The sequence below is a fragment of the Onychostoma macrolepis genome, chromosome 03, assembly GCF_012432095.1.
Source record: "Onychostoma macrolepis isolate SWU-2019 chromosome 03, ASM1243209v1, whole genome shotgun sequence".
Taxonomy (NCBI): Eukaryota; Metazoa; Chordata; class Actinopteri; order Cypriniformes; family Cyprinidae; genus Onychostoma; species Onychostoma macrolepis.
The window spans coordinates 44,081,290-44,109,176 of NC_081157.1; the positions used below are offsets into that span (position 1 = coordinate 44,081,290).

At 35.5% G+C, this 27,887-nt stretch overlaps 1 protein-coding gene across 2 annotated transcripts; it reads left to right on the forward strand.

Annotated features, from left to right (window-relative positions):
* The first annotated feature begins 694 nt into the window (after positions 1–694).
* LOC131537376 (uncharacterized) lies at positions 695–27,674 on the forward strand. 2 transcript variants are annotated; one of them, XM_058770744.1, is made up of 21 exons: positions 695–829; positions 1,004–1,345; positions 3,465–3,806; positions 3,898–4,248; positions 4,619–4,726; positions 4,825–4,920; positions 5,157–5,249; positions 6,959–7,033; positions 9,402–9,509; positions 10,468–10,533; positions 12,230–12,337; positions 12,566–12,631; positions 20,479–20,574; positions 22,679–22,759; positions 23,326–23,430; positions 23,725–23,802; positions 24,155–24,223; positions 24,406–24,501; positions 24,740–24,838; positions 25,662–25,680; positions 25,785–27,674. In XM_058770744.1, the coding sequence occupies exons 1-21, from the start codon at positions 778–780 to the stop codon at positions 25,882–25,884; spliced, it is 2,550 nt and encodes an 849-aa protein (XP_058626727.1). In that variant the 5' UTR covers positions 695–777; the 3' UTR covers positions 25,885–27,674. The 2 variants fall into 2 exon arrangements, with proteins under 2 accessions (XP_058626727.1, XP_058626728.1); XM_058770745.1 differs by having other exon boundaries at positions 20,530–20,574.
* Positions 27,675–27,887: the final 213 nt, after the last annotated feature.

Here is a 27,887-nt window from a genome sequence, read left to right on the forward strand (position 1 = left end):
TTTTAAAATAAATATTTTGCATTTTTAAATTTACAGTAGCTATATACACTGTTGTTGCTCAGTGTCTATAGCAATTTACACTAAAAAGAATGAATAGGCAGTCAGTGAATTGCCTGCAGTCTAAACGTGTTTGTACCGGTTTGTACTCATATTATATATGTGTCTATGTTTGCTGGCCCCAAGCATCATAGAACTGTTAATTTTTTATTTAAAATGAATGAGTACAAAATAGACTACTTCGTCTACTAATTTAAAAACATTTAATTGATTTTGACACCGAGATTGTGAGCTTGTATCATATTGTAATCGCTTGTAGAAGTACTTTGAATAAAAGTGTAAAACACAATGTTAAACTGTTAAAGTTTGTTCTTCATTAAACAAAGATAAACAACAACAACAACAACATGGATTACAAATTTTAAGCTCTAAACCAGCCTAAGCTGGTTGGCTGGTCTTAGCAGGTTTAAGCTGGAAGTAGCTGGTTTTAGCTGGTTGTTCCAGCTGGTTTCCCAGCCTGACCAGCCAAGACAAGTCTGACCAGCTAAGGAAGTGGCCAAAACCCCTCTAAAACCAGCCTGTCGACCAGGCTGGATGACAGCTAAAACCAGCAAACCAGCTTAGGCTGGTTTAAGCAGGTTTTTTTCAGCAGAGCTTCCTGACCCACGCATATTACAGCAAAAGTGAAAGTGTTTGATTACACATCCTCCCGTAACCCTCCTTTAAAAAGTCTTTGGTTTTAATGATCATTTATGATATAATGACAGTTTTGTCTAATACATGATGGACATTCTTACCTGTATTTTTATGTCAGTATTTATGGTCGCTGATGGTAAGTATTATCACTTTATGTATATATAAGCAAAAATACCCTTACAGAAAAACCACATGGATTTAACGTGTTATAATATGTTTTAACATGTGGATCACATGCTAGCTAGGCTATATTATGTAACATAGTGTGCATTTTCAGCTGTTGACTTTTAGTTTGTCTATTTCTTGATAGGGTTCACTATGCGTGGTCCCTCTGGTCCTCTGGTTGCTCCTCTGGGATCTTCAGTGGTTTTGCCCTGTTATGTTGATGAACTCTTACTAACGGAGGGTCTGGAGGTGGAATGGAGAAGAACAGACTCAGAGACTCTGGTTCATCTGTATCAAGATGGTGAGAGTCGAGCAGAGTCCCAGCAGCAGGATTATCATGATAGAGCGCATTTCTTTACTGATCAGATTCAACATGGAAACTTCTCCCTCCGTCTCGACAATCTGAGAGCTGAAGATGAGGGAGAATATACATGTAGAGTTTACAGTCAGCTGGAATCTGGAGAAATTTTGGTTCAAATAAAACATGGTGAGTGAGAGCCACCTGAATTCTGCTGAAAATATAAAAGAAACTGGATCTATGTTATGTGATGGAATTTCAACCATATCTTGCATCTTTACATTTATTGTAGCTATATACACCATTCTTGTTCAGTGTCTAAATAATAGTTATTTACACTATAAAGAATGAATAGGCAGGCGGTGAATTTCCTGTAGGCTAAACATGTTTTTACTCATAGATAAGTCTGTTTGTACGCCCCCGGTGTTGCAGAGCTGTTCATTTTATTATTATTTAAAAAACAACAACATTTACACATTTCAAATAGACTCGTAATGCAGTGTACCATTTTGCCTATTATTTTAAAAACATATAATTCATTTTGATGAAAAAAATTGTGATGAATAGCTCATTGTAACAGCAATCGCTTTTAAAAGTAACTTTGAAGCGTATGCTAGTTTAGTAAAATATACAATACAAATTTGTTAAAGTTGATTCTTCATTAAACAAGAAACAAAAACATAATTTGATTACAAATGCTACAAATTTTAAGATCTGAGCAGATAAATATGCCTATAAATTATGATCATATTAGGGACCAACTCAAAACAACTCCCACAGTAGAAATAATCGAGCAAAGCATAGAAATACACTATTTTTGTGGTGGTGCAGTTTAATTTACTTCTGGTGCGTTGTAATAATTTATTATTTGACTTAATCCAGCTGCTTTTTAGGATTGATAAACTAAACATATTACATACCAATGCTATAAATAGGTTTTATAGGCTTAAAATATCAACGTCTAAATTAGAAAGCTGGATAACCAAATGCAGAACATATTAAACGCATTCGTACTGTAATTTTTGTACTTTTTTAGGATTGTCAAAGTGTTTCTTTAGACGTGTCCTCCCGAAACCTTCATTGAAAAAGGCTCTCGTTTTCATGATCAGTTGTCTAATTTGAATACATTATGTAGGGGAGCGCGGGGCACAAAGTAACGCGGGGTTAGTTGTATCACACGTTTTTTAAATATTTCCACACATGCTAGCATAACCAAATTTACAGTATTTACTAGTTACCATATCAACATTATATAGAGAAAAAAAGTGCGCCAAAATTCAAAAGTCTTTTGAAGATATCGCTGAACATTTATTTTACCATAGTAAAATGAAATTTCTGGCTTAAGTAAATTTGTCATCTCAGTTTTTATTACTAATTTAAAATGATATTATTTTAATCTCTAATCTGTTATTTATCAGTTTAGATCGTTTTTTAATGCCTCGGTAACTAGCAGAAGACACTAAACGGGTTTTAAATTAAAGTTGCACAGATGGGGTAAGTTGTAACACTGCTTTACAATCTGCCCTGCCGTGCTATTCTATGACATTAGCGATGTAATTCACACTATTTACTTTAATACATTTTAATGAGAAACGACAAGAAACAGGTGAATAAAGACTGACAATCATTGGTTAATGCTCAGAAATGATTATTTCAAGACATGTAAAGCATTTTGGCTCGTTTATGTGGGCCGTCCAGGCATGGTTGCAATATGTTCATTGTCAAACTCAAAAATCAGATTACTTTTAATTATTAAAAAACTAAAATAATTATTTTATTTTATTGACAAAATATTTTAGTTTGTCTTGTATATTTTTTTCATAAGATCAGATAACATTTTAGGGTGTCATATGGTCATGTTACAACGTGCCCCTCAGCTGTTACAATGTACCCCACCTATGGGGCATGTTGTCACATTTCACTTCCAATTTTTGAGGGTAAATAAAGAAAAACGTATACACTGTATTAATGAAACAAAGCGACATATTTGTACTAGACAAGTGTGAAATTACTGTGGATAAAAAAATTATACTCTGAACACGAAGTGGATTTACACAATTTGAGAAAGTCAAAACGTGTTACTTTGTACCCCGCTCTCCCCTACATTCTTACATGTATTTTTATGTCAATACTTATAATGGTCGCTGATGGTAAGTATCACTTTACATTAACAGCCTTCGAGATATCCTTGCTTTTTTTTTTTTTTTTTATGAACACAATCAGTTTGTCTAGCCTATTTCTTGATAGGGCATTTTCAGCTTCACACCCTGATATTATGTTGACTTTTAGTTTGTCTGTTTCTTTAAAGGCTTCACTGTGTACGGTCCCGCTGGTCCTCTGGTTGCTCCTCTGGGATCTTCAGTAGTTTTGCCCTGTTATGTTGATGAACTTATACCGACAGAGGGTCTGGAGGTGGAATGGAGAAGAACAGACTCAGAGACTCTGGTTCATCTGTATCAAGATGGTGAGAGTCGAGCAGAGTCCCAGCAGCAGGATTATCATGATAGAGCGCATTTCTTTACTGATCAGATTCAACATGGAAACTTCTCCCTCCGTCTGGACAATCTGACAGCTGAAGATGAGGGACGATACACATGTAGAGTTTACAGTCAGAAGGATTCTGGAGAAACTGTGGTTCAAATAAAACGTGGTGAGTGAGAGCCACCTGAATTCTGCTGAAAATATAAATGACACTGAATGTATTTTATGTGATGGATTTTAAACCCTTTTTATTCTTTCAGAGCGTTTGATAGTATCAGTATCGATTCACTCCATATCTGCGTATGTTGGTGAGGACGTCACTCTGAACTGCTCTGTAGACTCTCACATCACACCTGAACACATTGAAGAGGTTTCATGGAAGAAAACATATGGATGTATTTTGGTTCTGCTCTACCAAAACAATAAGACTTTACCAGATTCATCAGATGAGCGATACAGAGACAGAGTTGAGTTCTTCACTGATGAAATCCTCAAAGGAAACTTCTCTCTCAGACTGAAGAGTGTCAGAACTGAAGATAAAGGAGTTTACATGTGTCAAGTGTTTGCTGGAGGACTCTCAGCCAACGCAACTGTGGTACTGGAACAACTGGGTGAGTCCATGAACATAGCAAAAAAGTAAAACAATGTCTATTTGTGCTAAATTTAGATAGATAACCTTGTTGGCAATGGCTATTTCTGTTAACTCCACCCACCATTCAAATCATTTGAATATTCTTCTGTTGAATATAGCATCTATTCTTGTTTGCACTTGGTGTAAACACAATGCTTTTTTATACTTATTTAAAACAGTATCTACAGCTCAATGTAAGGTGCAGATAACTGCCAAAATAGTTTTAAGAGCTTATTTAAAAAATTAATTGCCTTGATTGCAAACCTCCTAATTATATAAGAATCAATGATTAAATATACCAAGTTGATTCAGTGTAGATGCAAATGTTATACTTGATTTGTGTTTCACAGGTTTCTCTTCTTGGCACATAGCTGTGTTGTTTTTCTGTATTGTTGCTGGCCCAGGAGCTGTGCTTCTGCTCTTCTCTCTGATCTACTGCAGGTCAAATAACACTGTTTGTAAGTGAACTGTTATTATGTCTTGTGATTTAACTCTGTGTTTCTCAAAGTAAGTGTTTTGTTAATTTAACTGTGATTATTCTGCATCTTCTTTCCAGCCACCAGCAACAAAATCTGGAATCTTCAGCTTTCTCTGGTCTTTTGTCCCAACATCTGTATGTTCTTTGCCTTCATGCTTTGGGGCTTTACTGAAGGTGAGTAGTTTAGTGTTTTTAGTTATATTTGTAAACAGTAAAATAAAATAAGTATAATAAAATTATATTAATGTAATCTTAATAAGGTGGCAAATTTTGTTAGTCTTTTTGTAATTGTTTTTTTTTTTTCATCACTGACTCACACTTGTTAGTGTGTTGTTTGTGTATATTCTGTAATCATGTGACTCTTCACATAACACAGTTTTATCATTAAATAATTAAATATTCTGTTCCAGGATCTCTGAATGAGACCATCACTTGCTGTGCTCTTTATATTCTGAGACTGGCTATGTTGATTTGGGCTATGGATTATTTAAAGTATCTTCAAGGTATGTTAAAGTTATTTTTTTTTTTTTTAAGGAGTTCAGTAATTGCGTTTTGTAGCAACATATTAACACATTGCATTACAATATTGTTAGTCATTACAATTGCATTTAAATACATTAAAGTGTCAATTCCTGAAGCATGACATTTTTTAAAACCACAAACTCAGCCTCAGATTGTTTTCTAATTATTATATTCTTGGCAGCAATGTTGAATGTGTCAGGAAAACTGTAGAATTTCTAGTAACATAATACACTTTGTCTATGCTGAGTACAAGCATTAGAACAGATATGTGATGCATAATAGTGCCATGAATCTTGTTAAAATAAATATTCTGTTGGAAACTGTGAACTATAAGTATGGGTATTGAAAATACACATAGCCTAGTTTCATTTTTTTAATGCATGCCTAAGAAACCTAGTTATGAAGTATCTGAGGGATTTGGCATCTGCAGGGTGATGCACAACCATGCTTCATTGTTTCACACTGGGAGTAAGAAAATGCTGTTCTCTGTAGACAGATACAGGTGCATCTCAAAAAATTTGAATATCGTGAAAACGTTTTCTTATGTTTTTTGGTAACTTATTTCAAAAAGTGAAACTTTCATATATTCTAGATTCATTACATGTAAAGTAAAACATTTAAAAAGTTTTGTAATTTTTTAAAAACATTTTATTTTATTTTGATGATTAGAGCTTACAGCTCATGAAAGTCAAAAATCCAGTATCTCAAAATATTAGAATATTTGCATTTGAGTTTCAATTAATGACCATCCATACAGTATAAATTCCGGGAATCTCTTGTTCTTTGAAACCACAATAATGGAGAAGACTGCTGACTGCAATGGTCCAGAAGACAAACATTGACACCCTCCACAAAGAGGGCAAGTCACAGAAAGTCATTACTGAAAGGGGTGGCTGTTCACAGAGTGCTGTATCAAAGCATATTAAATGCAAAGTTGACTGGAAGGAAGAAATTGGGTAGGAAAAGGTGCACAAGCAACAGCTTGAGAATACTGTCAAGCAAAGCTGATTCAAACACTTGGGAGAGCTTCACAAGGAGTGGACTGAAGCTGGAGTCAGTGCATCAAGAGTCACCACGGTCAGACGTCTTCAGGAAAAGGGCTACCAAGCCACTTCTGAACCAGAGACAACGTCAGAAGCATCTTACCTGTGTTCGGGAGAAAAAGAACTGGACTGTTGCTCAGTGGTCCAAAGTCCTCTTTTCAGATAAAAATAAATTTTGCATTTAATTTGGAAATCAAGGTCTGGAGTCTTGAGGAAGACTGGAGAGACACAGAATCCAAGCTGCTTGAAGTCCAGTGTGAAGTTTCCGAAGTCAATGATGATTTGGGGTGCTGTGACGTCTACTGGTGTTGGCTTTTTGCAGACAATGCAAAGGCAGAGTACATTAACTTCAAAATAGGGGTAAAAATCAAGTTTGAGCTTACAATTTTTTTAATGTAGATAAGTTTCATTACTAAAACATCTAATTGCCAAATTTACAATGTCCTACCTATAATTAATTTGGCTGGACAAGTAAAAAACATTAAAGTAATTTTTCTCAGTTTCACACTCTAGCGAGTTAAGTTCTTTTGCCTTTGTAGAGCATATACTCCTTCGTTGTGCGCTTTGCTTTGCACACCAGACTCGTAACAGTGCAGTGGTGCTCTACAAAATATTAATTTGATGTATTCAAGCCTTTCTGTCAACAGACAATCTTAAAACATGGATGAAGTTTTTCACAGTAACCACAGAACATGCTGTTTTTACACTCGTTGTTTATTCAGGTAAGTAAATTTCACACAACATTCTGACATTAACAGCAGCTTTGTTTCCTACAAAACGTATGCACAAAATTAGAATATCGCATAAAACAATCACAAATAAAGCACTGTTTCCATCCCATGTGTTCAAGAAGAAAAAATAAATAAATAAATCATTATTTCCTGGGAAACTGGTGCAGTATATCAATAATAATAATTAAGGTTGCTGCAACCGGGGAAGCCTGTGTGCCTCAGTGTGCAGATGAAACCCTAACATAACAAACACTGTCATGTTATCTTTTGTTCGTATGCCTGATGTTTGGGAATGCAATTCTGTGAGACAGTTATGGGAGTTTATTATACCAAATAATTTCAATGATGGACTTTCAGGCTTTTAAAAAATATACAGTGGGTACGGAAAGTATTCAGACCCCCTTAAATTTTTCACTCTTTGTTATATTGCAGCCATTTGCTAAAATCATTTAAGTTCATTTATTTTCCTCATTAATGTATACACAGCACCCCATATTGACATTAAAACACAGAATTGTTGACATTTTTGCAGATTTATTAAAAAAGAAAAACTGAAATATCACATGGTCCTAAGTATTCAGACCCTTTACTGTGACACTCATATATTTAACTCAGGTGCTGTCCATTTCTTCTGATCATCCTTGAGATGGTTCTACACTTTCATTTGAGTCCAGCTGTGTTTGATTATACTGATTGGACTTGATTAGGAAAGCCACACACCTGTCTATATAAGACCTTACAGCTCACAGTGCATGTCAGAGCAAATGAGAGTCATGAGGTCAAAGGAACTGCCTGAAGAGCTCAGAGACAGAATTGTGGCAAGGCACAGATCTGGCCAAGGTTACAAAAATTGTATTATTTCTGCTGCACTTAAGGTTCCTAAGAGCACAGTGGCCTCCATAATCCTTAAATGGAAGATGTTTGGACGACCAGAACCCTTCCTAGAGCTGGCCGTCCGGCCAAACTGAGCTATCGGGGGAGAAGAGCCTTGGTGAGAGAGGTAAAGAAGAACCCAAAGATCACTGTGGCTGAGCTCCAGAGATGCAGTCGGGAGATGGGAGAAAGTTGTAGAAAGTCAACCATCACTGCAGCCCTCCACCAGTCGGGGTTTATGGCAGAGTGGCCCGACGGAAGCCTCTCCTCAGTGCAAGACACATGAAAGCCCGCATGGAGTTTGCTAAAAAACACCTGAATAAGATTCTCTGGTCTGATGAGACCAAGATAGAACTTTTTGAAGCTGTATGTGTGGAGAAAACCAGGCACTGCTCATCACCTGTCCAATACAGTCCCAACAGTGAAGCATGGTGGTGGCAGCATCATGCTGTGGGGGTGTTTTTCAGCTGCAGGGACAGGACGACTGGTTGCAATCGAGGGAAAGATGAATGCGGCCAAGTACAGGGATATCCTGGACGAAAACCTTCTCCAGAGTGCTCAGGACCTCAGACTGGGCCGAAGGTTTACCTTCCAACAAGACAATGACCCTAAGCACACAGCTAAAATTACGAAGGAGTGGCTTCACAACAACTCCGTGACTGTTCTGGAATGGCCCAGCCAGAGCCCTGACTTAAACCCAATTGAGCATCTCTGGAGAGACCTAAAAATGGCTGTCCACCAACGTTTACCATCCAACCTAACAGAACTGGAGAGGATCTGCAAGGAGGAATGGCAGAGGATCCCCAAATCCACGTGTGAAAAACTTCATCTTTCCCAAAAAGACTCATGGCTGTATTAGATCAAAAGGGTGCTGCTACTAAATACTGAGCAAACTTAAATGATTTTAGCAAATGGCTGCAATATAACAAAGAGTGAAAAATTTAAGGGGGTCCGAATACTTTCCGTACCCACTGTATTTGAGATGGCATTTGATGGGATCGGTGCTGGTTGGTTCAATTATCCAATCACATGAACTGAAATGACTAAAAGACAGACAGTGCTTACAGCTGTCTAGTATCCCAGGATTACTTTTTTTTTTTGTGTGTGTGTGTGATTTCTCAGAGCACCTTTTTCAGTGATGTCTGTCAGATAGTAGAAACATTTTAGTATAACAGAACGTATGGGTGTCATAATTTTAAATTTCACATGTTTGAGATATTCTTCATTACAAAAAATATGACATCCTTTTATGGGTGCTACTTTATTGCACACATTTGTACACTGTTGCCTTATCTTTCCTCAAATATCACAATGTACATGAGGTGACCTCCACTGTCCTAGGTCCTTAAGTTAGTATGGCCTCAAGGAATTCAAGCGACATTGTTTGACACACACTGTTCAGTTCATCACATCTTTACATTTGTACTATTTCTGCACAGGACTTCATTTATCTTGTGTGACATTTCATTTTTATCTATTTCTATAGTTATTTATGGCTGGAGGATGAGAGCATATGATGCTAGCATTTTGCCTGGTGTAGTCTTTGGATTATGCCTTGCATTTGCTGCACTGCCATGTGCCATCTTTAATGTGGGTAAGTTTTTTTTTTTTTTTTTAGTAAGATTTGATTCTTTACATTGTTAAATATGAGTGACAGGCTAAGTATATAAGCACAGACTTATTAGGTTGATAAGTTTATTACCAGTGTTGGGGAAAGTTACTTTTAAAAGTAATGCATTACAATATTGCAATAATTACGTTACTTAGTTAATATAAAAAGTTCTATTTATAGCAAATGTAAAAACCCTTTCACACCAAAAAGTGTAATGAATAAACCTCAGGCTAAAGGAAAAGTAAATTCACGTCTCTACAGTAGAATACAGGAGAAGAAGGTTCAACACTCTTCAACACTAAAAAACAATGAAGCACAATTGTTAGTTTATCTAAAGTCATTTTTGCTTATTAGTATGGTTGAACTGGATCATCAAAGGTAAGCAGCAAAGACATTGGTTAATAAAATGAGATTAGATACATTTGTGTTATTTAACATATTTAATTATTGCAGGTCATATTCTGAGTTTGCATTTCACTGTTTCAATTCATTTTGATGAATACTGAATCTGTTTTTTTGCCAGTGAGATGAATTAATGCACATTCACATTTAGTCTAGAACTACAGTAACATCATGTTCACATACAATGCCTCTGTGCTTCCAATTTCTCCCAACATGGGGACAGGAGACTTGTCAGTCAATAAATGGGAAAACAAAGTGACTGGCATTAACTTTATAATACTTTTATATATAATCAGATATTTTCTTGTAAATTAAAAAAGTAATGCATTACATTACTAGTTACTGGAAAAAAAGTAATCTGATTACGTAACTCACGTTACTTGTAATGCGTTACCCCCAACACTGTTTATTACCAATGGATTTGTTAATTTACATTTTTTAATTCTATACAATTACCAAAAATGATAATCAAATACATACAGAAGATGTGAACCGTTTCCATTTAGGTCTGACTGTGTTTGGTATGTTTTATTTTTAGTTGACTTCGAGAGGAATTGCAGTCAAAAGCACACAAGAGAGACTTCCCTTTTCGTCCAAAATCACGGTGAACACTTTCTTTTTTTTACTACGAGTTATAACAGTTGCAAAGTAATATTAATTGATTAATTAATTGAAGAATCTGAGAATCATTGTCTTTCCTTCTGAATGTGTTTTTGCCTTGTATTGGCTGGTTTTACAAATGCATTATTACTGTAAGTATCTTTTTAAAACAAAAAAATCTTTTTAAAACCATTGTCAAATGAGAGAGAGAGAGAGAGAGAGACATGAAGCTGTCAAATGTCCCACCAGAGAACATTATATATAATGACTTAATCTCTCTCTCTCTCTCTCTCTCTCTCTCTATATATATATATATATATATATATATTAATTAATTTTATTTATTTATTTATTTTTTTGTGATTTATTCCAAAATTCACATCATAATCGGTGAATGGAAATATAACAGCTGCTTTATGGAATATTACTTGTTTTGCTAACTTTCAATACACTTGTCCAGAATTTATCCATTAAATCTAACCCAACGCTGCAAAATCCAGTAAATATGAAACCTGAGCAACCCTGATTTGTCAAAATGACTAAAAGACAGATAGTCAAGTCAAGTCACCTTTATTTATATAGCGATAGTGCTTACAGCTGTCTAGTATCCCAGGATTACTTTGTTTTTTTGCTGATTACTATTGTGTTATTTTACTATATGTTATGTTATTTAATCAATACGGTTTTCATATGGTCAATATGATGTATGGTCATGAAAGTAATCAATATATTGATCAATATTCTGAGCTATTCCAATACTGGATGTCTGAGGGCCTATCCATTGGACAGTACTGGTGGTTTCCATTGGATTGTACCAGTGAACTTAAATAACCCTATGAACTTTGGGTGATTTCCAGAATATGACAGGTACATGTAAACAGGTTTGATGAATATCTCATGTGACCACCGCCAACCAATAGGAGGCGGCGGAATAAAAGTGAAAAAAAAAAAAGGAAAAAAAAAAAAGAGGATGATTTGGCCAAATTCTGCCATGAAAAATATGGACCAGTTGGGCTAGCAATAAATTGCGGCAAACCAGACAGGCATAACCAATAAAAAAAAAAAATAATAATAATTTTAAAAAAAGACAGGTGTAAAATGGATGAGCAGACAGACAGAGACTCAGATGCGGTAACCGTTATCTCGGCTTTGTTACTTTGTTTAATAAAGTCTTATTTTACCATCTGGAACTCTGCTTCTCTAGCTTCATTGACTACATTGAAGAAATCCATCATTGCACCGTGACACAACATTACAAGTGTGATTTCTCAGAGCATCTTCAGTGATGTCTGTCAGATAGTAGAAACATTTTCTGCATACTGCTTTAGTATAACAGAACATATGGGTGTCACAATTTAAAATATCACATTTGATTTTAAATATCTAAAATCTTGTTTTAGATTTTCAAATATCACAGTGAAATATTGAAATATTCTTCATTACAAAAATATTACATCCTTTTATGGGTGCTACTTTATTGCACACATTTGTACACTGTTGCCTTATCTTTCCTCAAATATCACAATGTACATGAGGTGACCTCCACTGTCCTAGGTCCTTAAGTTAGTATGGCCTCAAGGAATTCAAGCGACATTGTTTGACACACACTGTTCAGTTCATCACATCTTTACATTTGTACTATTTCTGCACAGGACTTCATTTATCTTGTGTGACATTTCATTTTTTATCGATTTCTATAGTTATTTATGGCTGGAGGATGAGAGCACATGATGCTAGCATTTTGACTTGTGGAGACTCTGAATTATTACATGCAACTGTTGTGCTGTTGTGTCCCATCTTGAATGTGGGTAAGTTTTTTTTTTTTTTTGTAAGATTTGATTCCTTACATTGTTAAAGATGAGTGACAGACTAAGTATATAAGCACATATTTATTAGGTTGATAAGTTTATTACCAATGGTTTTGTTCATTTACATTTTTTAATTCTACAATTAACAAAAATTATAATCAAATTCATACAGAAGATGTGATCAGTTTCCTTTTAGCTCTGACTGTGTTCGGTATGTTTGATTTTTAGTTGACCTCACATGGTATATCCTTCAAATGTTGGATAGAGAGGTTTCCTTTCACATCCAAAATAAAGGTGAACACATTTTCTTTTCTTTTACTATAAGTTATTACAGTTGCAAAGTAATATTAATTGAAGGATCTGAAAGTCATTGTCTTTTCTTTTCAATGTGTTTTTGCCTTGTATTGGCTGGTTTTACAAATGCATTATTACTGTAAGTGTCTTTTAAAATCTTTTTTGTTTCTATACAGAAGTGACAGTATTGACAGGGAGAGAGAGATTAAAATCATTGTCAAAGGAGAGAGAGACTTGAATAGCTATCAAATGTCCCACCAGATAACATTATATATAATGACTTAAACCTGATCTCACAGAATTCCGTGTAATGAGCACGGACTCTTAACACCGAATCTGTGGGGGTCACAGAAGGAGACACCCCTCGCTGCAGACTGTAGCGCGGTGACGTCAGGTATCTACGTCAGGTACATGTGTACCGCGCATGCGCAAAGTGACGTATGGTATGTCTATGACACGCAGGCGCATTGCGTGTGTAATTTGCATTACGTGGTGACGGTAGGTGTTTTTGCGTCGTGCGTGACGTAACACGTCATAAAAACGCATGCGCATACTTAACAGAATACTCTAATAAAATGTAAAAGTATTAAGAACCCTAAGGTGGAAAAAAAAATAAAACAATAAAATGTAATACAGCACATATCCATGATTTTAACTATGTTTCATCTCAGGTAAAATGATACGGAATTACAGAGTTTATTCTGTAATATCTGTGTAGTATTTTATTTACAATTTATTAACATTCTGTTGCACTTTACTTCACTGTGTATTGTAATATTACCCTTTAACAGCGCCTTATATATTTCTTATTAGGCTAGTTAAGATGACATCATTCGTCAGCTCTAGTGGTGCAGATGATAAAACGAGTGATTTTCACATTTTGACGCGATCGACGCAGGTTCGAATCCGCATTTTAGCAAAGTTTTTTCTCCTTTTTCAAATTTGGCCAGTCGCGGATAGTTGGAACTCAGTGACAGCCAATGAAATTGAAGCATTTCAACAGCTAGCCAAAGAGCGGAAATGATGTCACAGCCAATCAGATTTTGTCATGCATTTATTTGGACCGGGGTTCGAATCCCACTCACGCAGGTCTAAACCATTACACAAATACAGCTTTGTGCTTTTTATCAAACAAAATTGTAAAATTTAACATTACAGCTGCAAAGTATTTTAAATTTGTGTATTATGAATAGATGATTAGTATTAAAAGAAATACAGTAAAATAGTAGTATACATTACATGGTTATATGAAAACATAAATTATATAATAATGGTTATATTAAACATGAATGGTCTCTATTAAATGGCTTTTGAAATGAAAATAAGAGGCATTTAAATTTGACTCAAACTAAGTAATATTCAAGTACTACATGAAAATTGATTAAGTGATGGAATAATTTAAGTCACACTTAAGTTAAATAATCAATTAAGTGTTTCCAAAACCATAGAAACTGTAAAATATTTGTCCTATGAAAAAGAACACAGCACTCGTGAAGCAATTTGTAATTTTCAGTTGTTTTTATTAAATGCTTTAAGCACTTTTTAAGATTAGTAAATACTGATCCAAAATAATAAAGTATAAAGAAAAATAGAATTCTGACAAAATATACATATTACAGTCTCACACTGAACAATAAACAAATCAAAATATACAGTATATACATGAGTTAAATATTATTAAGGGGCAAAAGATCAAGAAATGTCATTTATTTCATTTTTTCTGCCACCCATCTCCGACTCATTCAACTCTTTCCAGGTCATCTTTCTGCATGTCCTGAGGTTGGTAAATGGAAAAGACTTTAGCAGGGCAATGCACATATTTCCCTGCTACACCAGGAAAGCCTGTGTGTATGTGAGGACTGTTTGGACCCTGCTTCAGCTCCATTTTACAAAATCTGCATAAGCGACTAACATGTTCAGTTTCAGGCCTTTTGTGTTTTTGCTGTCCTTTCTCCTGCACCCATTTATTTGTGTCCTCATGTTCACTCTTAAATAACTCTGGGGTTTGTTAGTCCTTAATCACTGTAAGCATTAAAAACCTTTGTGGAACAGCAGAAGTACCTGACAGGGCCTTGCTGATTAAGAAAAAAGTGGTTAGAGGAACCATCTTTGGCTGTCCACAAGCAAGACAAGTCTTCTCCTGCTCAGGGTGCTGCTGCCGCTCCGTAACACAATTGTCTCAATGGTCTCATGAGTTAGGAGTGTGGTCAGAGCAGGTGCTGGTGGGTTTACATCCGCAGGCTTCATTGTTACCACTGGCACACTGGTTGTTTTACTGCCCGCTTTCAAGACGTTTCTCTGGAGTTGTTTAATGAAGAACTGGTGTTCAGCAGTTTGGCCAGGTGCTTGACATACTGTGAAACGTGCAGTTTTGTGGTCGAATGGAGCATGCTGTTTGGATCAGTAGAGGAATTGTGGAGCATTGCTGCATGCTCCTGAGGATGTCCTTCTTCCCACGGTGTTTATTAAGCAAGTTCTCAATGGGCTGTGTTTGTGGTCCAGTACAAACACCCTGCCACCAGTCTTCACAGGTCCAGGGGGTCGCAGGTGAGGCCAGCAGAGGCAGAGGTGGCGTATATGTACTTCCTACACAGAGGGGAATAATGAATTAATTTCTGCATTCTGAAAATTATGATAGGGGCTCCACATGAGAACAATGACATGAAAACAGCGAGGGCACAGGCAGTGTACCAGTGGCGTCTGCAACAAGTTGAATATTTAGTTTAATGTGTAAGAAAATATTTAGTTTAATGTGTAAGAAAACAGAGTTTCTGCAGGTTTTATGAAGGTTAAGTTAAGACATTTTTAAGACCAAGTAAAGCAAATTTGAGGAACAAATGAGAAAAAACTAAAATATGTTTTGTAGAACGTAAATGTCTGGAGAGAAACATAATGAGTTGTATTAACTTCAGAGTTTGAAAATACAATTTCCAACAGATATTCATAATTTTTTAAAATTCATTTTACAAAAACGCACTGAAATACCCTGCTCCAGACGCTAGAATATGGAAATATCTTTTACTGCAGCTGCAGATCATGCTGCAAAAAAGTGATGTTCTTCCTCAGTATTTTTGTCTTGTTTTTCAGTGCAAATGCCTAAAGATTCTTAAATAAAATACATTTACTGGAGAAACAAAATAACATAAAATACAAAGTCTTGTTTGAAGTGATTTTCTGATTAAAACAAGAACTAATATCTGCCATTTGGCAAAAAAGTAACCTTAATTTAAAGGGAAGTTTTGATAGCTCATAGACTGATATTTGTTATTGTTTTAAGAATAAACTCATTTAATTTCATTACATCTTTCAAGACTTCATTAATATTTGCATCTGAAATAAACATATCTTGATTGAAAGATGTTTGATATTTGTATTGGAAAACAAGACGAAATACAGAGGAAGAGATTCATTCACTTTTTGCTTTGCATCCAACATTTTATGAATTTAAGACTCTGCTCCGATTTAAAACTTTCTTAAGGCATTAATTTGTGTAAGGGTAAATTAAGGCATTTTAAGACTTAAAAACCTGCAGAAACCCTATGTGTATGATGTAGTTGATGTGTCCAATATTTACCTGTATCTGACTGAGGATCTGCATGGGTACCAGGAGAAGATGACAGCAGTGTAGAAACAGTGGTCTCTACAAGAACATCACAATAGAAATATTACAAAAAGCAATAATTCTATTACAGACACACACACGTGTCTGGTTTGCTGTCCTTGTGGGGACTCTCCATAGGTGTAATGGTTTTTCTACTGTACAGACCGTATATTCTATCGCCCTACACCAACCCTACCCCTTACAAGAAACTACAGGCATTTTTAGATTTTCAAAAAACTTAATTCAGTGTGATTTATTAGCTTGTTTACCCGTGGAGACCTCAATTTAGGTCCCCACCGTGACACGAGTCCCCATGAGTCTGTGTGTATTCAGATTTAAGTCCCCACCTGAATAGAAAAACAGGTATACACACACACACACACACACACACACACACAATAATACTGTAGTACTCCTGCCGTTCTTGTCAGACTGACATTTATTTACAATTTCATGGCTGTACTGTAAATATAATGGCCAATACAGTAACAACAGTGGTAAATTTATTTTTGTGACTCTACTGCTAAAATACCATGGCTAAATTATGGTTACTATAGTAAAACCATGGTCAAAAAATATTTTTGAACTGTGGAATACATGTAATATCATTACAAAAATGAGAATAATGGTTACGCCCATTCATAATTTAGCTTGTAATCAACAGATGACGTGTTAATGATAAACAATACACAGAACCGTAAATTACAGCCATGTTCATTCATAATTTGGCGTGCAAACAATCAACCTACGATAAGCTATGGTAAACAAAACAGGATAGGGTAAAGTTTGGAAACGAACAAAGTTTACTAATGTGATTTCAGCATTAACGGTAACAAAACGTAAACCGATGTCACATAAAGTATCTTACCTTTGACAGATGCTTGAGAATGCGTTGAATTAAACAGTTGTCTTCTTCTGCGAATTCAAACTTCCCGCGGTGCCGAAACGCGGAAGAGCGCCACGAGAGCGCTAGCGGCCGAAAGTATATTGCATCCGTAGTGGTTTAGCACTACCATTGAGAATGAATGGGAAACGGTTTAGGGCCGTTTAGCTAAAGAATCCGCGGACACACATCAAAAAAGCATTTATTTTCAATAAAAATTAAGGAAATAATCAAAAAGTTGTGAGGGAGGGCTTTATTGTCCCAATAAGGTGATATATCCATTTAATAATTTGAATTAAAATTATAATTTACACTCAATACGTTATTATTGCATAACGTTAATGTTTTATAATGTACTACAATACTGAGGTACAGGTAATTACCACTGTTTGCAATAAGTAGTTTAAATAGCAGAAAATCCTGCTATCACTTAGTGCAAATAGCTGCTGCCTTTCTTATTTTAATCTGTCCTCTGTCATGGTTCTTGTTTATTTATTTATTTTGGATAATTTTGGACATTTTCCTTTTGCATTGGCAATTCTGCATGTGAAATATTTAAGCCAATAAAGTAGTTTTAAATTCAATTGACTACATACAGTATATTTTCAGTGTCTGCATCCCATTTTATGCATGGTGCCTCCAAAACCAAACTGATAACAGTGATCTTTTTTAATTATTATTTCAAAGAACAAAACAGAAAATATAATTGTATATACAAATATAGATTAAGACTATAGACTATAAACATGACACAGGAGAAAGAAAAAAAAATTGCATCTGCTCATTCTGAAATTCACCTCCATCACTGATAAAACAATCAACCGAGCAGTAGCCCTCAAATTCTTTGAATGAATAAAACCGTGTGGGTTTTATTCATTCAAAGAATTTGAGACAAAGAATTTGAGACACCCCTCCTGTCAGTCCTGACATACCTAGGTGTGCAGTCTTTAAATACAGTATCTCACTGCACCATAGGCACTGGGTCTGTGAATACGGCACCCGGCACTCCTGTCTGTATTGTGCAGAAAGTGCACTCCAGTTCACGACACCTCATTTACATAAAATAACAAACAATATTAAATCATTTTGAGGAAAGGCAAAAGAGCCATACAAGGAAAATATTTTAAATGTATTTTTAAATATTATAGGATGGTGTTAGAAAAGAGTGTTGTTTGCTTTGTCTGTAAAGTACCTAAGAGATTTAATTTATAATCATCATTAACCAACTAAATTAAAAAAGTTTGTCAAGTCAAAATTTAGGTTGGCTTGGCTTGAGAAAGCATAGCCTGAAACAATTTGAAAGTTTTACAGTTGAGGGCAATACAGTCTATCAGGGAAAAAAAAAAAACAGATAGTTGAGATGAGACAGACAGAAAGATGAGAAGAGAGACAGACACTCAAATACTTTTTACAGTATTCACTACATGTTAAGGAGTTAAAGAACTATCTGTCTAGACATATGAAGTGAGCCTCTTCTCTGAATTTCGTCTCACTGATAATGTCCCTAAAAGTCATATGAACATGAAGGTAAATTTAAGAGGTAACACTTTACAATAAGGTGTCATTTGTTAACACTAGTTAATGTATTAATTAACATGAACTAACAATGAACAATAAATTTGTTACAGTATCTATAAATTTTTGATAATGTTAATGCAAAAGATGACAAATATGAGAAACATACATACATACACACACACACACACATATATATATATATATATATATATATATATATATATATATGTATGTATGTATTTATTTATTTATTTGCAATGCATGCAATTCATTACATTGCATTTAACCCATCCAAGTGCACACACACAGCAGTGAGTAGTAAACAAGTGCACACACACAGTGAACACACACCCGGAGCAGTGGGCAGCCTTGCTCCAGCGCCCGGGGAGCAATTAGGGGTTCGGTGCCTTGCTCAAGGGCACCTTAGTCATGGTATCGTAGGTGGAGAGAGTGCTGTTCATTCACAATCCCCACCTTCAATTCCTGCTGGTGCGAGAATCGAACCAGCAACCTTCAGGTTACAAGCCCGACTCCCTATAAGTATTTCTGCTCTATTTTAATACATCTTTAAAGGCTAATTTTAGGCGAAATAAGACTTTTAAAGACCAGCAGCAGAATCCCTGTCAGGTCGAATACTAACACATATCATAAAACATGTCATAAATGTTTGAAATCGCACACATTTGCAATGACACTCTCTATGATTATGACCAAAGCATCCTTACAATTAAAAGCCAACACAAACGCACATTTTTAAGAAAACAAAAGTAAGTAAATGTTCTGGAAGTGAATGAACCATTATTGAAGCTGCGTATTTACGGTAAATACATAGGTAGCGTAGGTACGTGACGTCACCGCGCTACAGCGCCTGCGTTTTATAGATATACCATACGTCACTTTGCGCATGCGCGGTAAACACATACGTGACGTAGGTACCTGACGTCACCGCGCTACAGTCTGCAGCGAGGAGTACTTGGAATAAAAGTGAGATAAACATCGAAGTGACAAATTAATAGTGTCCAGTAGGGGGAGCCAGCATCATTTAAGTTTGGCCTTTTAACAGTCATTCTAAAAAAATTATTTTTTTTACTATGAGTTATTACAGTTGCAAAGTAATACGTTAATACAGCGGTTCTTAATCCTGGTCCTCACAATCTCAAAAATTTCAAAATCAAAATTTTTTGTATGTTTCTCTGACTTATTGCTTCAGAGGTTTGTTCCACTTGACTGTAAGCGCCCTGCAAAGTGGACATCACAGGATATTCCGCCAATGCCATGATTCCAGTTTGAAAGAAGCACATATGTTCCATTCAAAGGGCATTAAAGTGCATGAGACGTGACTACTATGGAAATCTCATGATTACGGTTAAATAACACCCCACACTTCCGTAGTAAGCTTTGTCTGCGTGTGAAAGCACTGCAGGCAGTGGTGTAGCACAAATCTGTGTTCTTAAGTGAAGTAAACTTCAACTGATTTCCCGTGTACAGGGAGTAGAGAACAGTGAACACTCTGTAGGGACCATGTCAGTTGGAACACATTTCATTCATGGAGCTGTCTTCTAATGAGATGGTGATTTGTGTTAAACAAGAGAAACATGCAAAATATGCAAATTGGGAAAATAAATCTTGAATATTTTCTGTTTGTAACCGTTACCAATCTCTACTACTTAAACCAACAAAAGGAACGTCATGTCATCATGTGACTAAGCCAAAACTGAGACATTTATCTGGACTAATCAGTAGACCACAGTTATCCCACACTGTGATAGACTGTATTTGGAATCTGTAATGGAAAATGTAATTCATTCTTCCATCCATTTGCCTTTCTTCTCTCTCTTTTTTTAGGTATTATAATGAAGTGGCTCATTTTATATAGCATTTCTATCTTGTCTATAGTACAACTGACCTGGCTGACCTTCTCATTTGGACTTCCCTCTCTAGGTAACACCTAAATACCAATCCCTTCATAATTTATGAAACTGATAAGCAAAAAGTAGTTTGTAAAAGTGTCACTTGCACTTAAAATTAGTTTTAATATAAAATTAACACACACACACACACACACACACATATATATATATATATATATATATATATATATATATATATATATATATACACAGTCAGGTCCATAAATATTGGGACATCGACACAATTCTAACATTTTTGGCTCTATACACCACCACAATGGATTTCAAATGAAACAAACAAGATGTGCTTTAACTGCAGACTGTCAGCTTAAATTTGAGGGTATTTACATCCAAATCAGGTGAACGGTGTAGGAATTACAACAGTTTGCATATGTGCCTCCCACTTGTTAAGGGACCAAAAGTAATGGGACAGAATAATAATCATAAATCAAACTTTCACTTTTTAATACTTGGTTGCAAATCCTTTGCAGTCAATTACAGCCTGAAGTCTGGAGCATAGACATCACCAGACGCTGGGTTTCATCCTGGTGATGCTCTGCCAGGCCTCTACTGCAACCGTCTTCAGTTCCTGCTTGTTCTTGGGGCATTTTCCTTCAGTTTTGTCTTCAGCAAGTGAAATGCATGCTCAATCGGATTCAGGTCAGGTGATTGACTTGGCCATTGCATAACAGTCCACTTCTTTCCCTTCAAAAACTCTTTGGTTGCTTTTGCAGTATGCTCTGGGTCATTGTCCATCTGCACTGTTAAGCGCCGTCCAATGAGTTCTGAAGCATTTGGCTGAATATGAGCAGATAATATTGCCCGAAACACTTCAGAATTCATCCTACTGCTTTTGTCAGCAGTCACATCATCAATAAATACAAGAGAACCAGTTCCACTGGCAGCCATACATGCCCACGCCATGACACTACCACCACCATCTTCACTGATGCTTAGGATCATGAGCAGTTCCTTTCCTTCTCCATACTCTTCTCATCCCATCACTCTGGTACAAGTTGATCTGTCCATAGGATGTTGTTCCAGAACTGTGAAGGCTTTTTTTTTAACTCTAATCTGGCCTTCCTGTTTTTGAGGCTCACCAATGGTTTACATCTTGTGGTGAACCCTCTGTATTCACTCTAGTGAAGTCTTCTCTTGATTGTTGACTTTGACACACATACACCTACCTCCTGGAGAGTGTTCTTGATCTGGCCAACTGTTGTGAAGGGTGTTTTCTTCACCAGGGAAAGAATTCTTCGGTCATCCACCACAGTTGTTTTCCGTGGTCTTCCGGGTCTTTTGGTGTTGCTGAGCTCACCGGTGCGTTCCTTCATTTTAAGAATGTTCCAGACAGTTGTTTTGGCCAAGCCTAATGTTTTTGCTATCTCTCTGATGGGTTTGTTTTGTTTTTTCAGCCTAATGATGGCTTGCTTCTCTGATAATGACAGCTCTTTGGATCTCATCTTGACAGTTGACAGCAACATATTCCAAATGCAAATAGCACACTTGAAATGAACTCTGGACCTTTTATCTGCTCATTGTAATTGGGATAATGAGGGAATAACACACAACTGGCCATGGAACAGCTGAGAAGCCAGTTGTCCCATTACTTTTGGTCCCTTAACAAGTGGGAGGCACATATGCAAACTGTTGTAATTCCTACACCGTTCACCTGATTTGGATGTAAATACCCTTAAATTAAAGCTGACAGTCTGCAGTTAAAGCACATCTTGTTCGTTTCATTTGAAATCCATTGTGGTGGTGTATAGAGCCAAAAATGTTAGAATTGTGTCGATGTCCCAATATTTATGGACCTGATTATCTATCTATCTATCTATCTATCTATATATATATATATATATATATATATATATATATATATAAAATTATAATTCAGCCAGTTTCACCTTGATGTAGAACTTGTAGAATACATTCGATGTTAACATGAATATACAGACTGAATTAAATCATTACATATTCCACAAAGAAAACACTCTAGTCTCTCATTTCAGTGATTTTAACATTTATGTTTAAGAACCTCTGAGCAAATCATATGTGTTTTATTGACATATTATTGACTGTTGATTTGTTTGGATGGGACAATAATGGATTAATTAATTATTCTCTTATATTAGAAATTCACATTGTGGGAATTGTTCAGTCACAGCTGCTTATCTGTATACCATTTATACCTTGTCTGCAAGCAAAATTCAAATGTAAGTACATGCTGAAATTAATTCTTATTATTGTATTTGTATATGTGTGGAAAGAGTAAATCCCATAATGTTTCTGCATGTATACATTTGTGAGGATTTTATGAATAGAAATACAACCTTCGTAATATTTACTTTGGTATGAAACAGCAGTTGCTATGCATTTTACAACCAAGCAGTGATGTATTTATGAGTGAAACTACTGTGGAAAATAATAATAATAATAACTGGATGTGACTTAATGTTATCCACTGGCTGTTGATTGTATTCTGAAAAGTGAGCGATGTTTACCAGAATGAAGGCTTAACTGCTGCATGCCCAGCATGTCATGTTGTATCATAGACATCAAGTGAGTCATAAGAAGATGTAGTTATGACATTTTGATTTCATTTAAGATTGCAAGGAAGGATAAATTGAGCACAATAAGACCAAAAACATACCTTAAAGAACATTAATTGGATCAATTTTGATTTCATGCCGACTCTGAATTGATTTGTACCAGATCTGAGATCAGTTTTAGATGTGACGTGAAATTGAATGAATGTTGATGGCCATGCTTATATTCATAGCTCTGCACCATAGATGGATAACATTATTGTGGATAATAACAATAACACTCCTGGATATCATCCTACTGATTTATGTTCTTCTAGCCATATTGGAAAGAGAGAAAGGTATGCTGCTTTTACCTTTCATTTTCCATATAGAAACACATTGTGATAAAAGCATATATAGAGTTGTAAAGATAAAGGTTTATGTAGATTCTTTTATGAAAGGACAATTATTATTATCATAACTTTGTTTATTATTATCTTGACCTAGGACAGTGAGTAATGTGTATTTTCTAGATCCTAGTGATAAATGGTAGCCCACATAATAACACATTAATCATTTGACATTTTAGAATACACACAAAGTTTTGTTTTTGTTTTTGTTAATAATAAAAAGTGCTTGATTTTTATTGACAGAGTACTTGGAATGGACCTGTGTCATTTTATTTATAGAAGTTCTGAGAATAATGGTGTTCTTTAAAGGAAATGTGCAAGGTATTATCCATCACTGACTTATGCTTGCTACTGTCTTTTTTGCAGTAATTATAAAAGAGCATACAAATGTGGTGCTAAAAAGAAATTATATGGTATGTCTTTTGCAGATTAAAAAAAAAAGCACTATGCTGTTATAAAATAACACTATGCTGTTTGTAATTAAAATGCATAAATAATTACATTATTAGTAAATTAATATATACACTTAAAACTTAGTGCTTGCTAAACTGCGAAATCAAAGTCACATGAATAATCTAACTGTCACATTTGTGTTCATTGGGAGTAAACAACCAATTTACAAATTGAAAGCTATCTTTACCCCACAAATGTAGTCTGTGTTTTGTTTTAACAGTGCTAGAAGATTTAGTAGTCCAGAGACGAATACAAAACACTGAGACGAGCCAACAAGGAGAAAAAGCATGTAATTATTCGCTGCTAAATCCTAATATATATTCTTTTTTTTTTTCTCTCTCTCTCACAATTTAGCGTAAGCTTTATTGTATTTATGGCCTTTGGCATAAAGCCAATTTAATAGTATTGCATTGAAAAGAGATCTGCTTAATTTATGCAACACTTTGATTGTTTTGTCTGTCTGTGTTAAAGTGTCTCGCTGTAATGAAATCATGTACATGTTTGGAGCAGTTGGTCTTATTTTGCTGAGCTCTGTTACACTGACTGCAGAACTGATCCTGAAAGCACGTGAGTGGATATCTCTAATTTCTGTATGCTTAAACTGTATGCTTGTCTGTATATGTGTGTATATAATTATATGTGTGTATGTGTGTGTAGCATCACACCACTTTTGCACAAAGACCTCGCTGAAAATGAACAGAGCCCAGCAGGGTTACATTATACAAATACTAAGAATTTACTGTTTTGCTTTCAAATGTCCCATGCATTTTTCCATTCAATGTTATTCTTTCATTTCAATTCTTAGGAAATGGTGAGCGTGTCTTAAAGGATCTGAGAGTCATTGTCTTCTCTTCTGAATGTGTTTTTGCCTTGTATTGGCTGGTTTTACAAATGCTTGCTTACTGTAAGTATCATCTTTTTTGTTTGTATTTTTTTTTAAATTGGACTTTATTATACAACACAGTACAGAGGTGACAGTATTGGCAGGGAGAGAGATTTTTTTTTCTTTCCAATTATAACTGCACTCTGTATTCATTTAATCTTTTTTATTTAATTTTTTTACCTAACATGTATAATATGGGCATGTATATGTTTCCCCTAGATTTTATTTATCTGTATAATATATGTATTGATTTGGCAACATTGTGATGTTACACAGTCATGCCAATAAAGCTAATTTGAATTTAATTGAATTGAGAGAGAGAGAGAGAGAGAGAGAGAGAGAGAGAGAGATTAAAATAATTGTCAAAGAATAGAGAGACTTAAATGACTGTCAAATGCCCCAGCAGTGAACATTATAAATAAGGACTTCAATAATGACAGTTAGTATGATTCATGTGTGTGCATTTGTGTGTGTGTGTGTGTGTGTGGAAATTTTAGTCAAAAATGTCCAAAAGCCAGTGAAGCTGTTCAAAATACATATAATTATAATATATTATTAGTTTGTGGATAATAATATATTATTAGTATTAGCCTAATATGGTAGCCCTTATTTGCCAGTATCTACAGTATAATGCTGGTTTTTAACAGACTCAAACAGTTATTGAAGTGAAGGAGGTTCAGTGCTTGTAAAAGTGAGATAAACATTGAAGCGACAAATGAAAAGTGTCCAGTAGGGGGAGCCAGCATCATTTAACTTTGGCCTTTTATACAGTCATTCTAATTTTGCTGAACCAATTACAAACATTCTTAACAACTTAGTCTCTTTAATGTCTCCTGTCACACAGGGAAGATTATTACAACTGGGTAAGTTCAGCTTTTTATTCAACACAACTTAAGTACTCTGTATGTGAATACATTATGTAACTATATATCAATGTTAAAGCTGTAATTCTCTTTTTCTGATGCAGATTTACACACAAAGGAACTCAACTCAAAGAAGGCATCTCAGAAAATCATGAAATGAATCTGTCCGCACCTAATCCTGATGTTTCACAGACACAGATATGAGAAACCAGCTCATGTACATTTATCCTTTACTCTGACTGTTCTCTCTGCAAACGAGCAAAAGAGGAGTTCCTCTGGTGTAAAAACCAACAAACTAAGATGCATTGTAAATCACAGGGATTTGTGACATACTGTTGCATAATTTCAAAAGTAAATGTTGTTATAAGTTTCTTCTAATAACTCTTATGAACAAAAATCAACTATTTTTTCATAAACAGATTGAGGTACAGCTCGTATGTAAATGTGGCGTGTTATTAAAAATGTGAGTTTATTCATCTTTGAGTATTCAGTTAAATATGAGGGAGCTGAACATGTTTTGTAAATCTTTGAGTCTATTGCATGAGTGGAAAAAATAATATGTGTGCGGCATAGGGTGACCACCTGCTAATAAGCCCAAGGGGGGACAAGGGGTATGTTTCTGAGGGACAATGTGGGACACTGCCTGGCGCGGCGGTGCCCCCACCCACGGGCAGACTCACTGATAGTGGTTTACCCATTTCTAGCGCATACCACCTTACATGGTATATTAATAATGCCCTATTCCCCTAAACATGTGTAATTGCTGATGTATGCTCATGAATAGGCCAACCAATGTGTATTTTTTTCTAAATAAAGATTCATAATATTTTGAACATTCAATGAATTGACAGATGCATCATGCACTTCCACTTACGATTTACTTTAGCTATTTAATTTTATTTATTTTTCATTACAATTTATTCACTTTAAATAAATTATAATATAAAATTATAGGATTAACAGGAATTGTAGTTGCTCAACACCACAGGAACAGTTAAAAAAAAAAATGTCTTAACTCACAACTCCAGAGGTTCACGGAAAAGCATCCATAGATTTGGATGTCTCTTTCTGTTGGACACGTTGGACATCATATTCCCCTCCATGTCCGATTGAGAAGGACGTTTTGCAAAGGTCACAAAAAGCCCTCTCGGTATCCCCCTCAACACCTTTCAGCCACAAATATTCATTTTCCCAGTCTTTCTTGTACCCACACCTTCTCTTTTTAATTGATGATGGCGGTGCCTCAGACTCAGTCTCTTTCTCCATTTTTCGAATTGGAAAGCGCGCATCTAAAAGTTCCTTCCCAGTGTGTCTGGTATGCACGTGCGTGCGCTGTCATGACAACAACGAAAAAGTTGACAACGACCTAGTCAGCAGTTCAACTGAGGGGTGGTGGGTGTGGCAACAGTAGCGTGCTGAACTGTCAAGTAATGTTCGTTTGGATATAGAGTGACCAACTTTTTTTCTTTGAGCAAGCATTGATTATGCGTGACACGGTCTCAATTTGCGGGACGCATGAATTAGGCTTCAAACGCTGTGCGCGCACGCGCTACGCGGGACGGGTGGTCACCCTAGTGCGGCAGCAATGCGTCACCGTATGGCGTTCGGCCGGGTCCATTAATATTACGCTGTTACTTGCACTCGTCTCACTGAACGTGACGTCTGCGTCTGTCGAACGTGACGTCTGCGTGACGTTTACGTCTGCCACATCAAAGTTATTCTGCCTGAAAGTGATGTCTGCGTCTGCTGCAAGGGTTTCCAGCACTTTCCATACACTTATTCATGCTTTATTATTCATATTCATTCTCTTTTATTGTTTTACTCCTCCTCAATTTTGTATAGTTAGCTATTAAGTGCTATTTACCTTTCTTATGTATGCTATAGCTTATTCCAAATTGTAAATACTGATTTGTACAAATGATATAAAATTTTCTGTATGCCATTGTACAAAAAGACATCAAATAAAAATACATTAAAATAATAAATATTTTGGAGTGGCAAAGAGTTTCAGACTTTCTGTTTATTTATTTTAAGTACTTAAAGCTCTGAAACAAAGGACGGATTACCCTTTTTTTTATTTTTATTTTTATTTATTTTTTCCATTTGCATGTATGAATATGATATTTTATCCAAAAATAAAACAAAGTTGACAACATTTAAAAAAGAGAATTTAAATCACATTAAAGAAAATATATCCTGCAAAACAA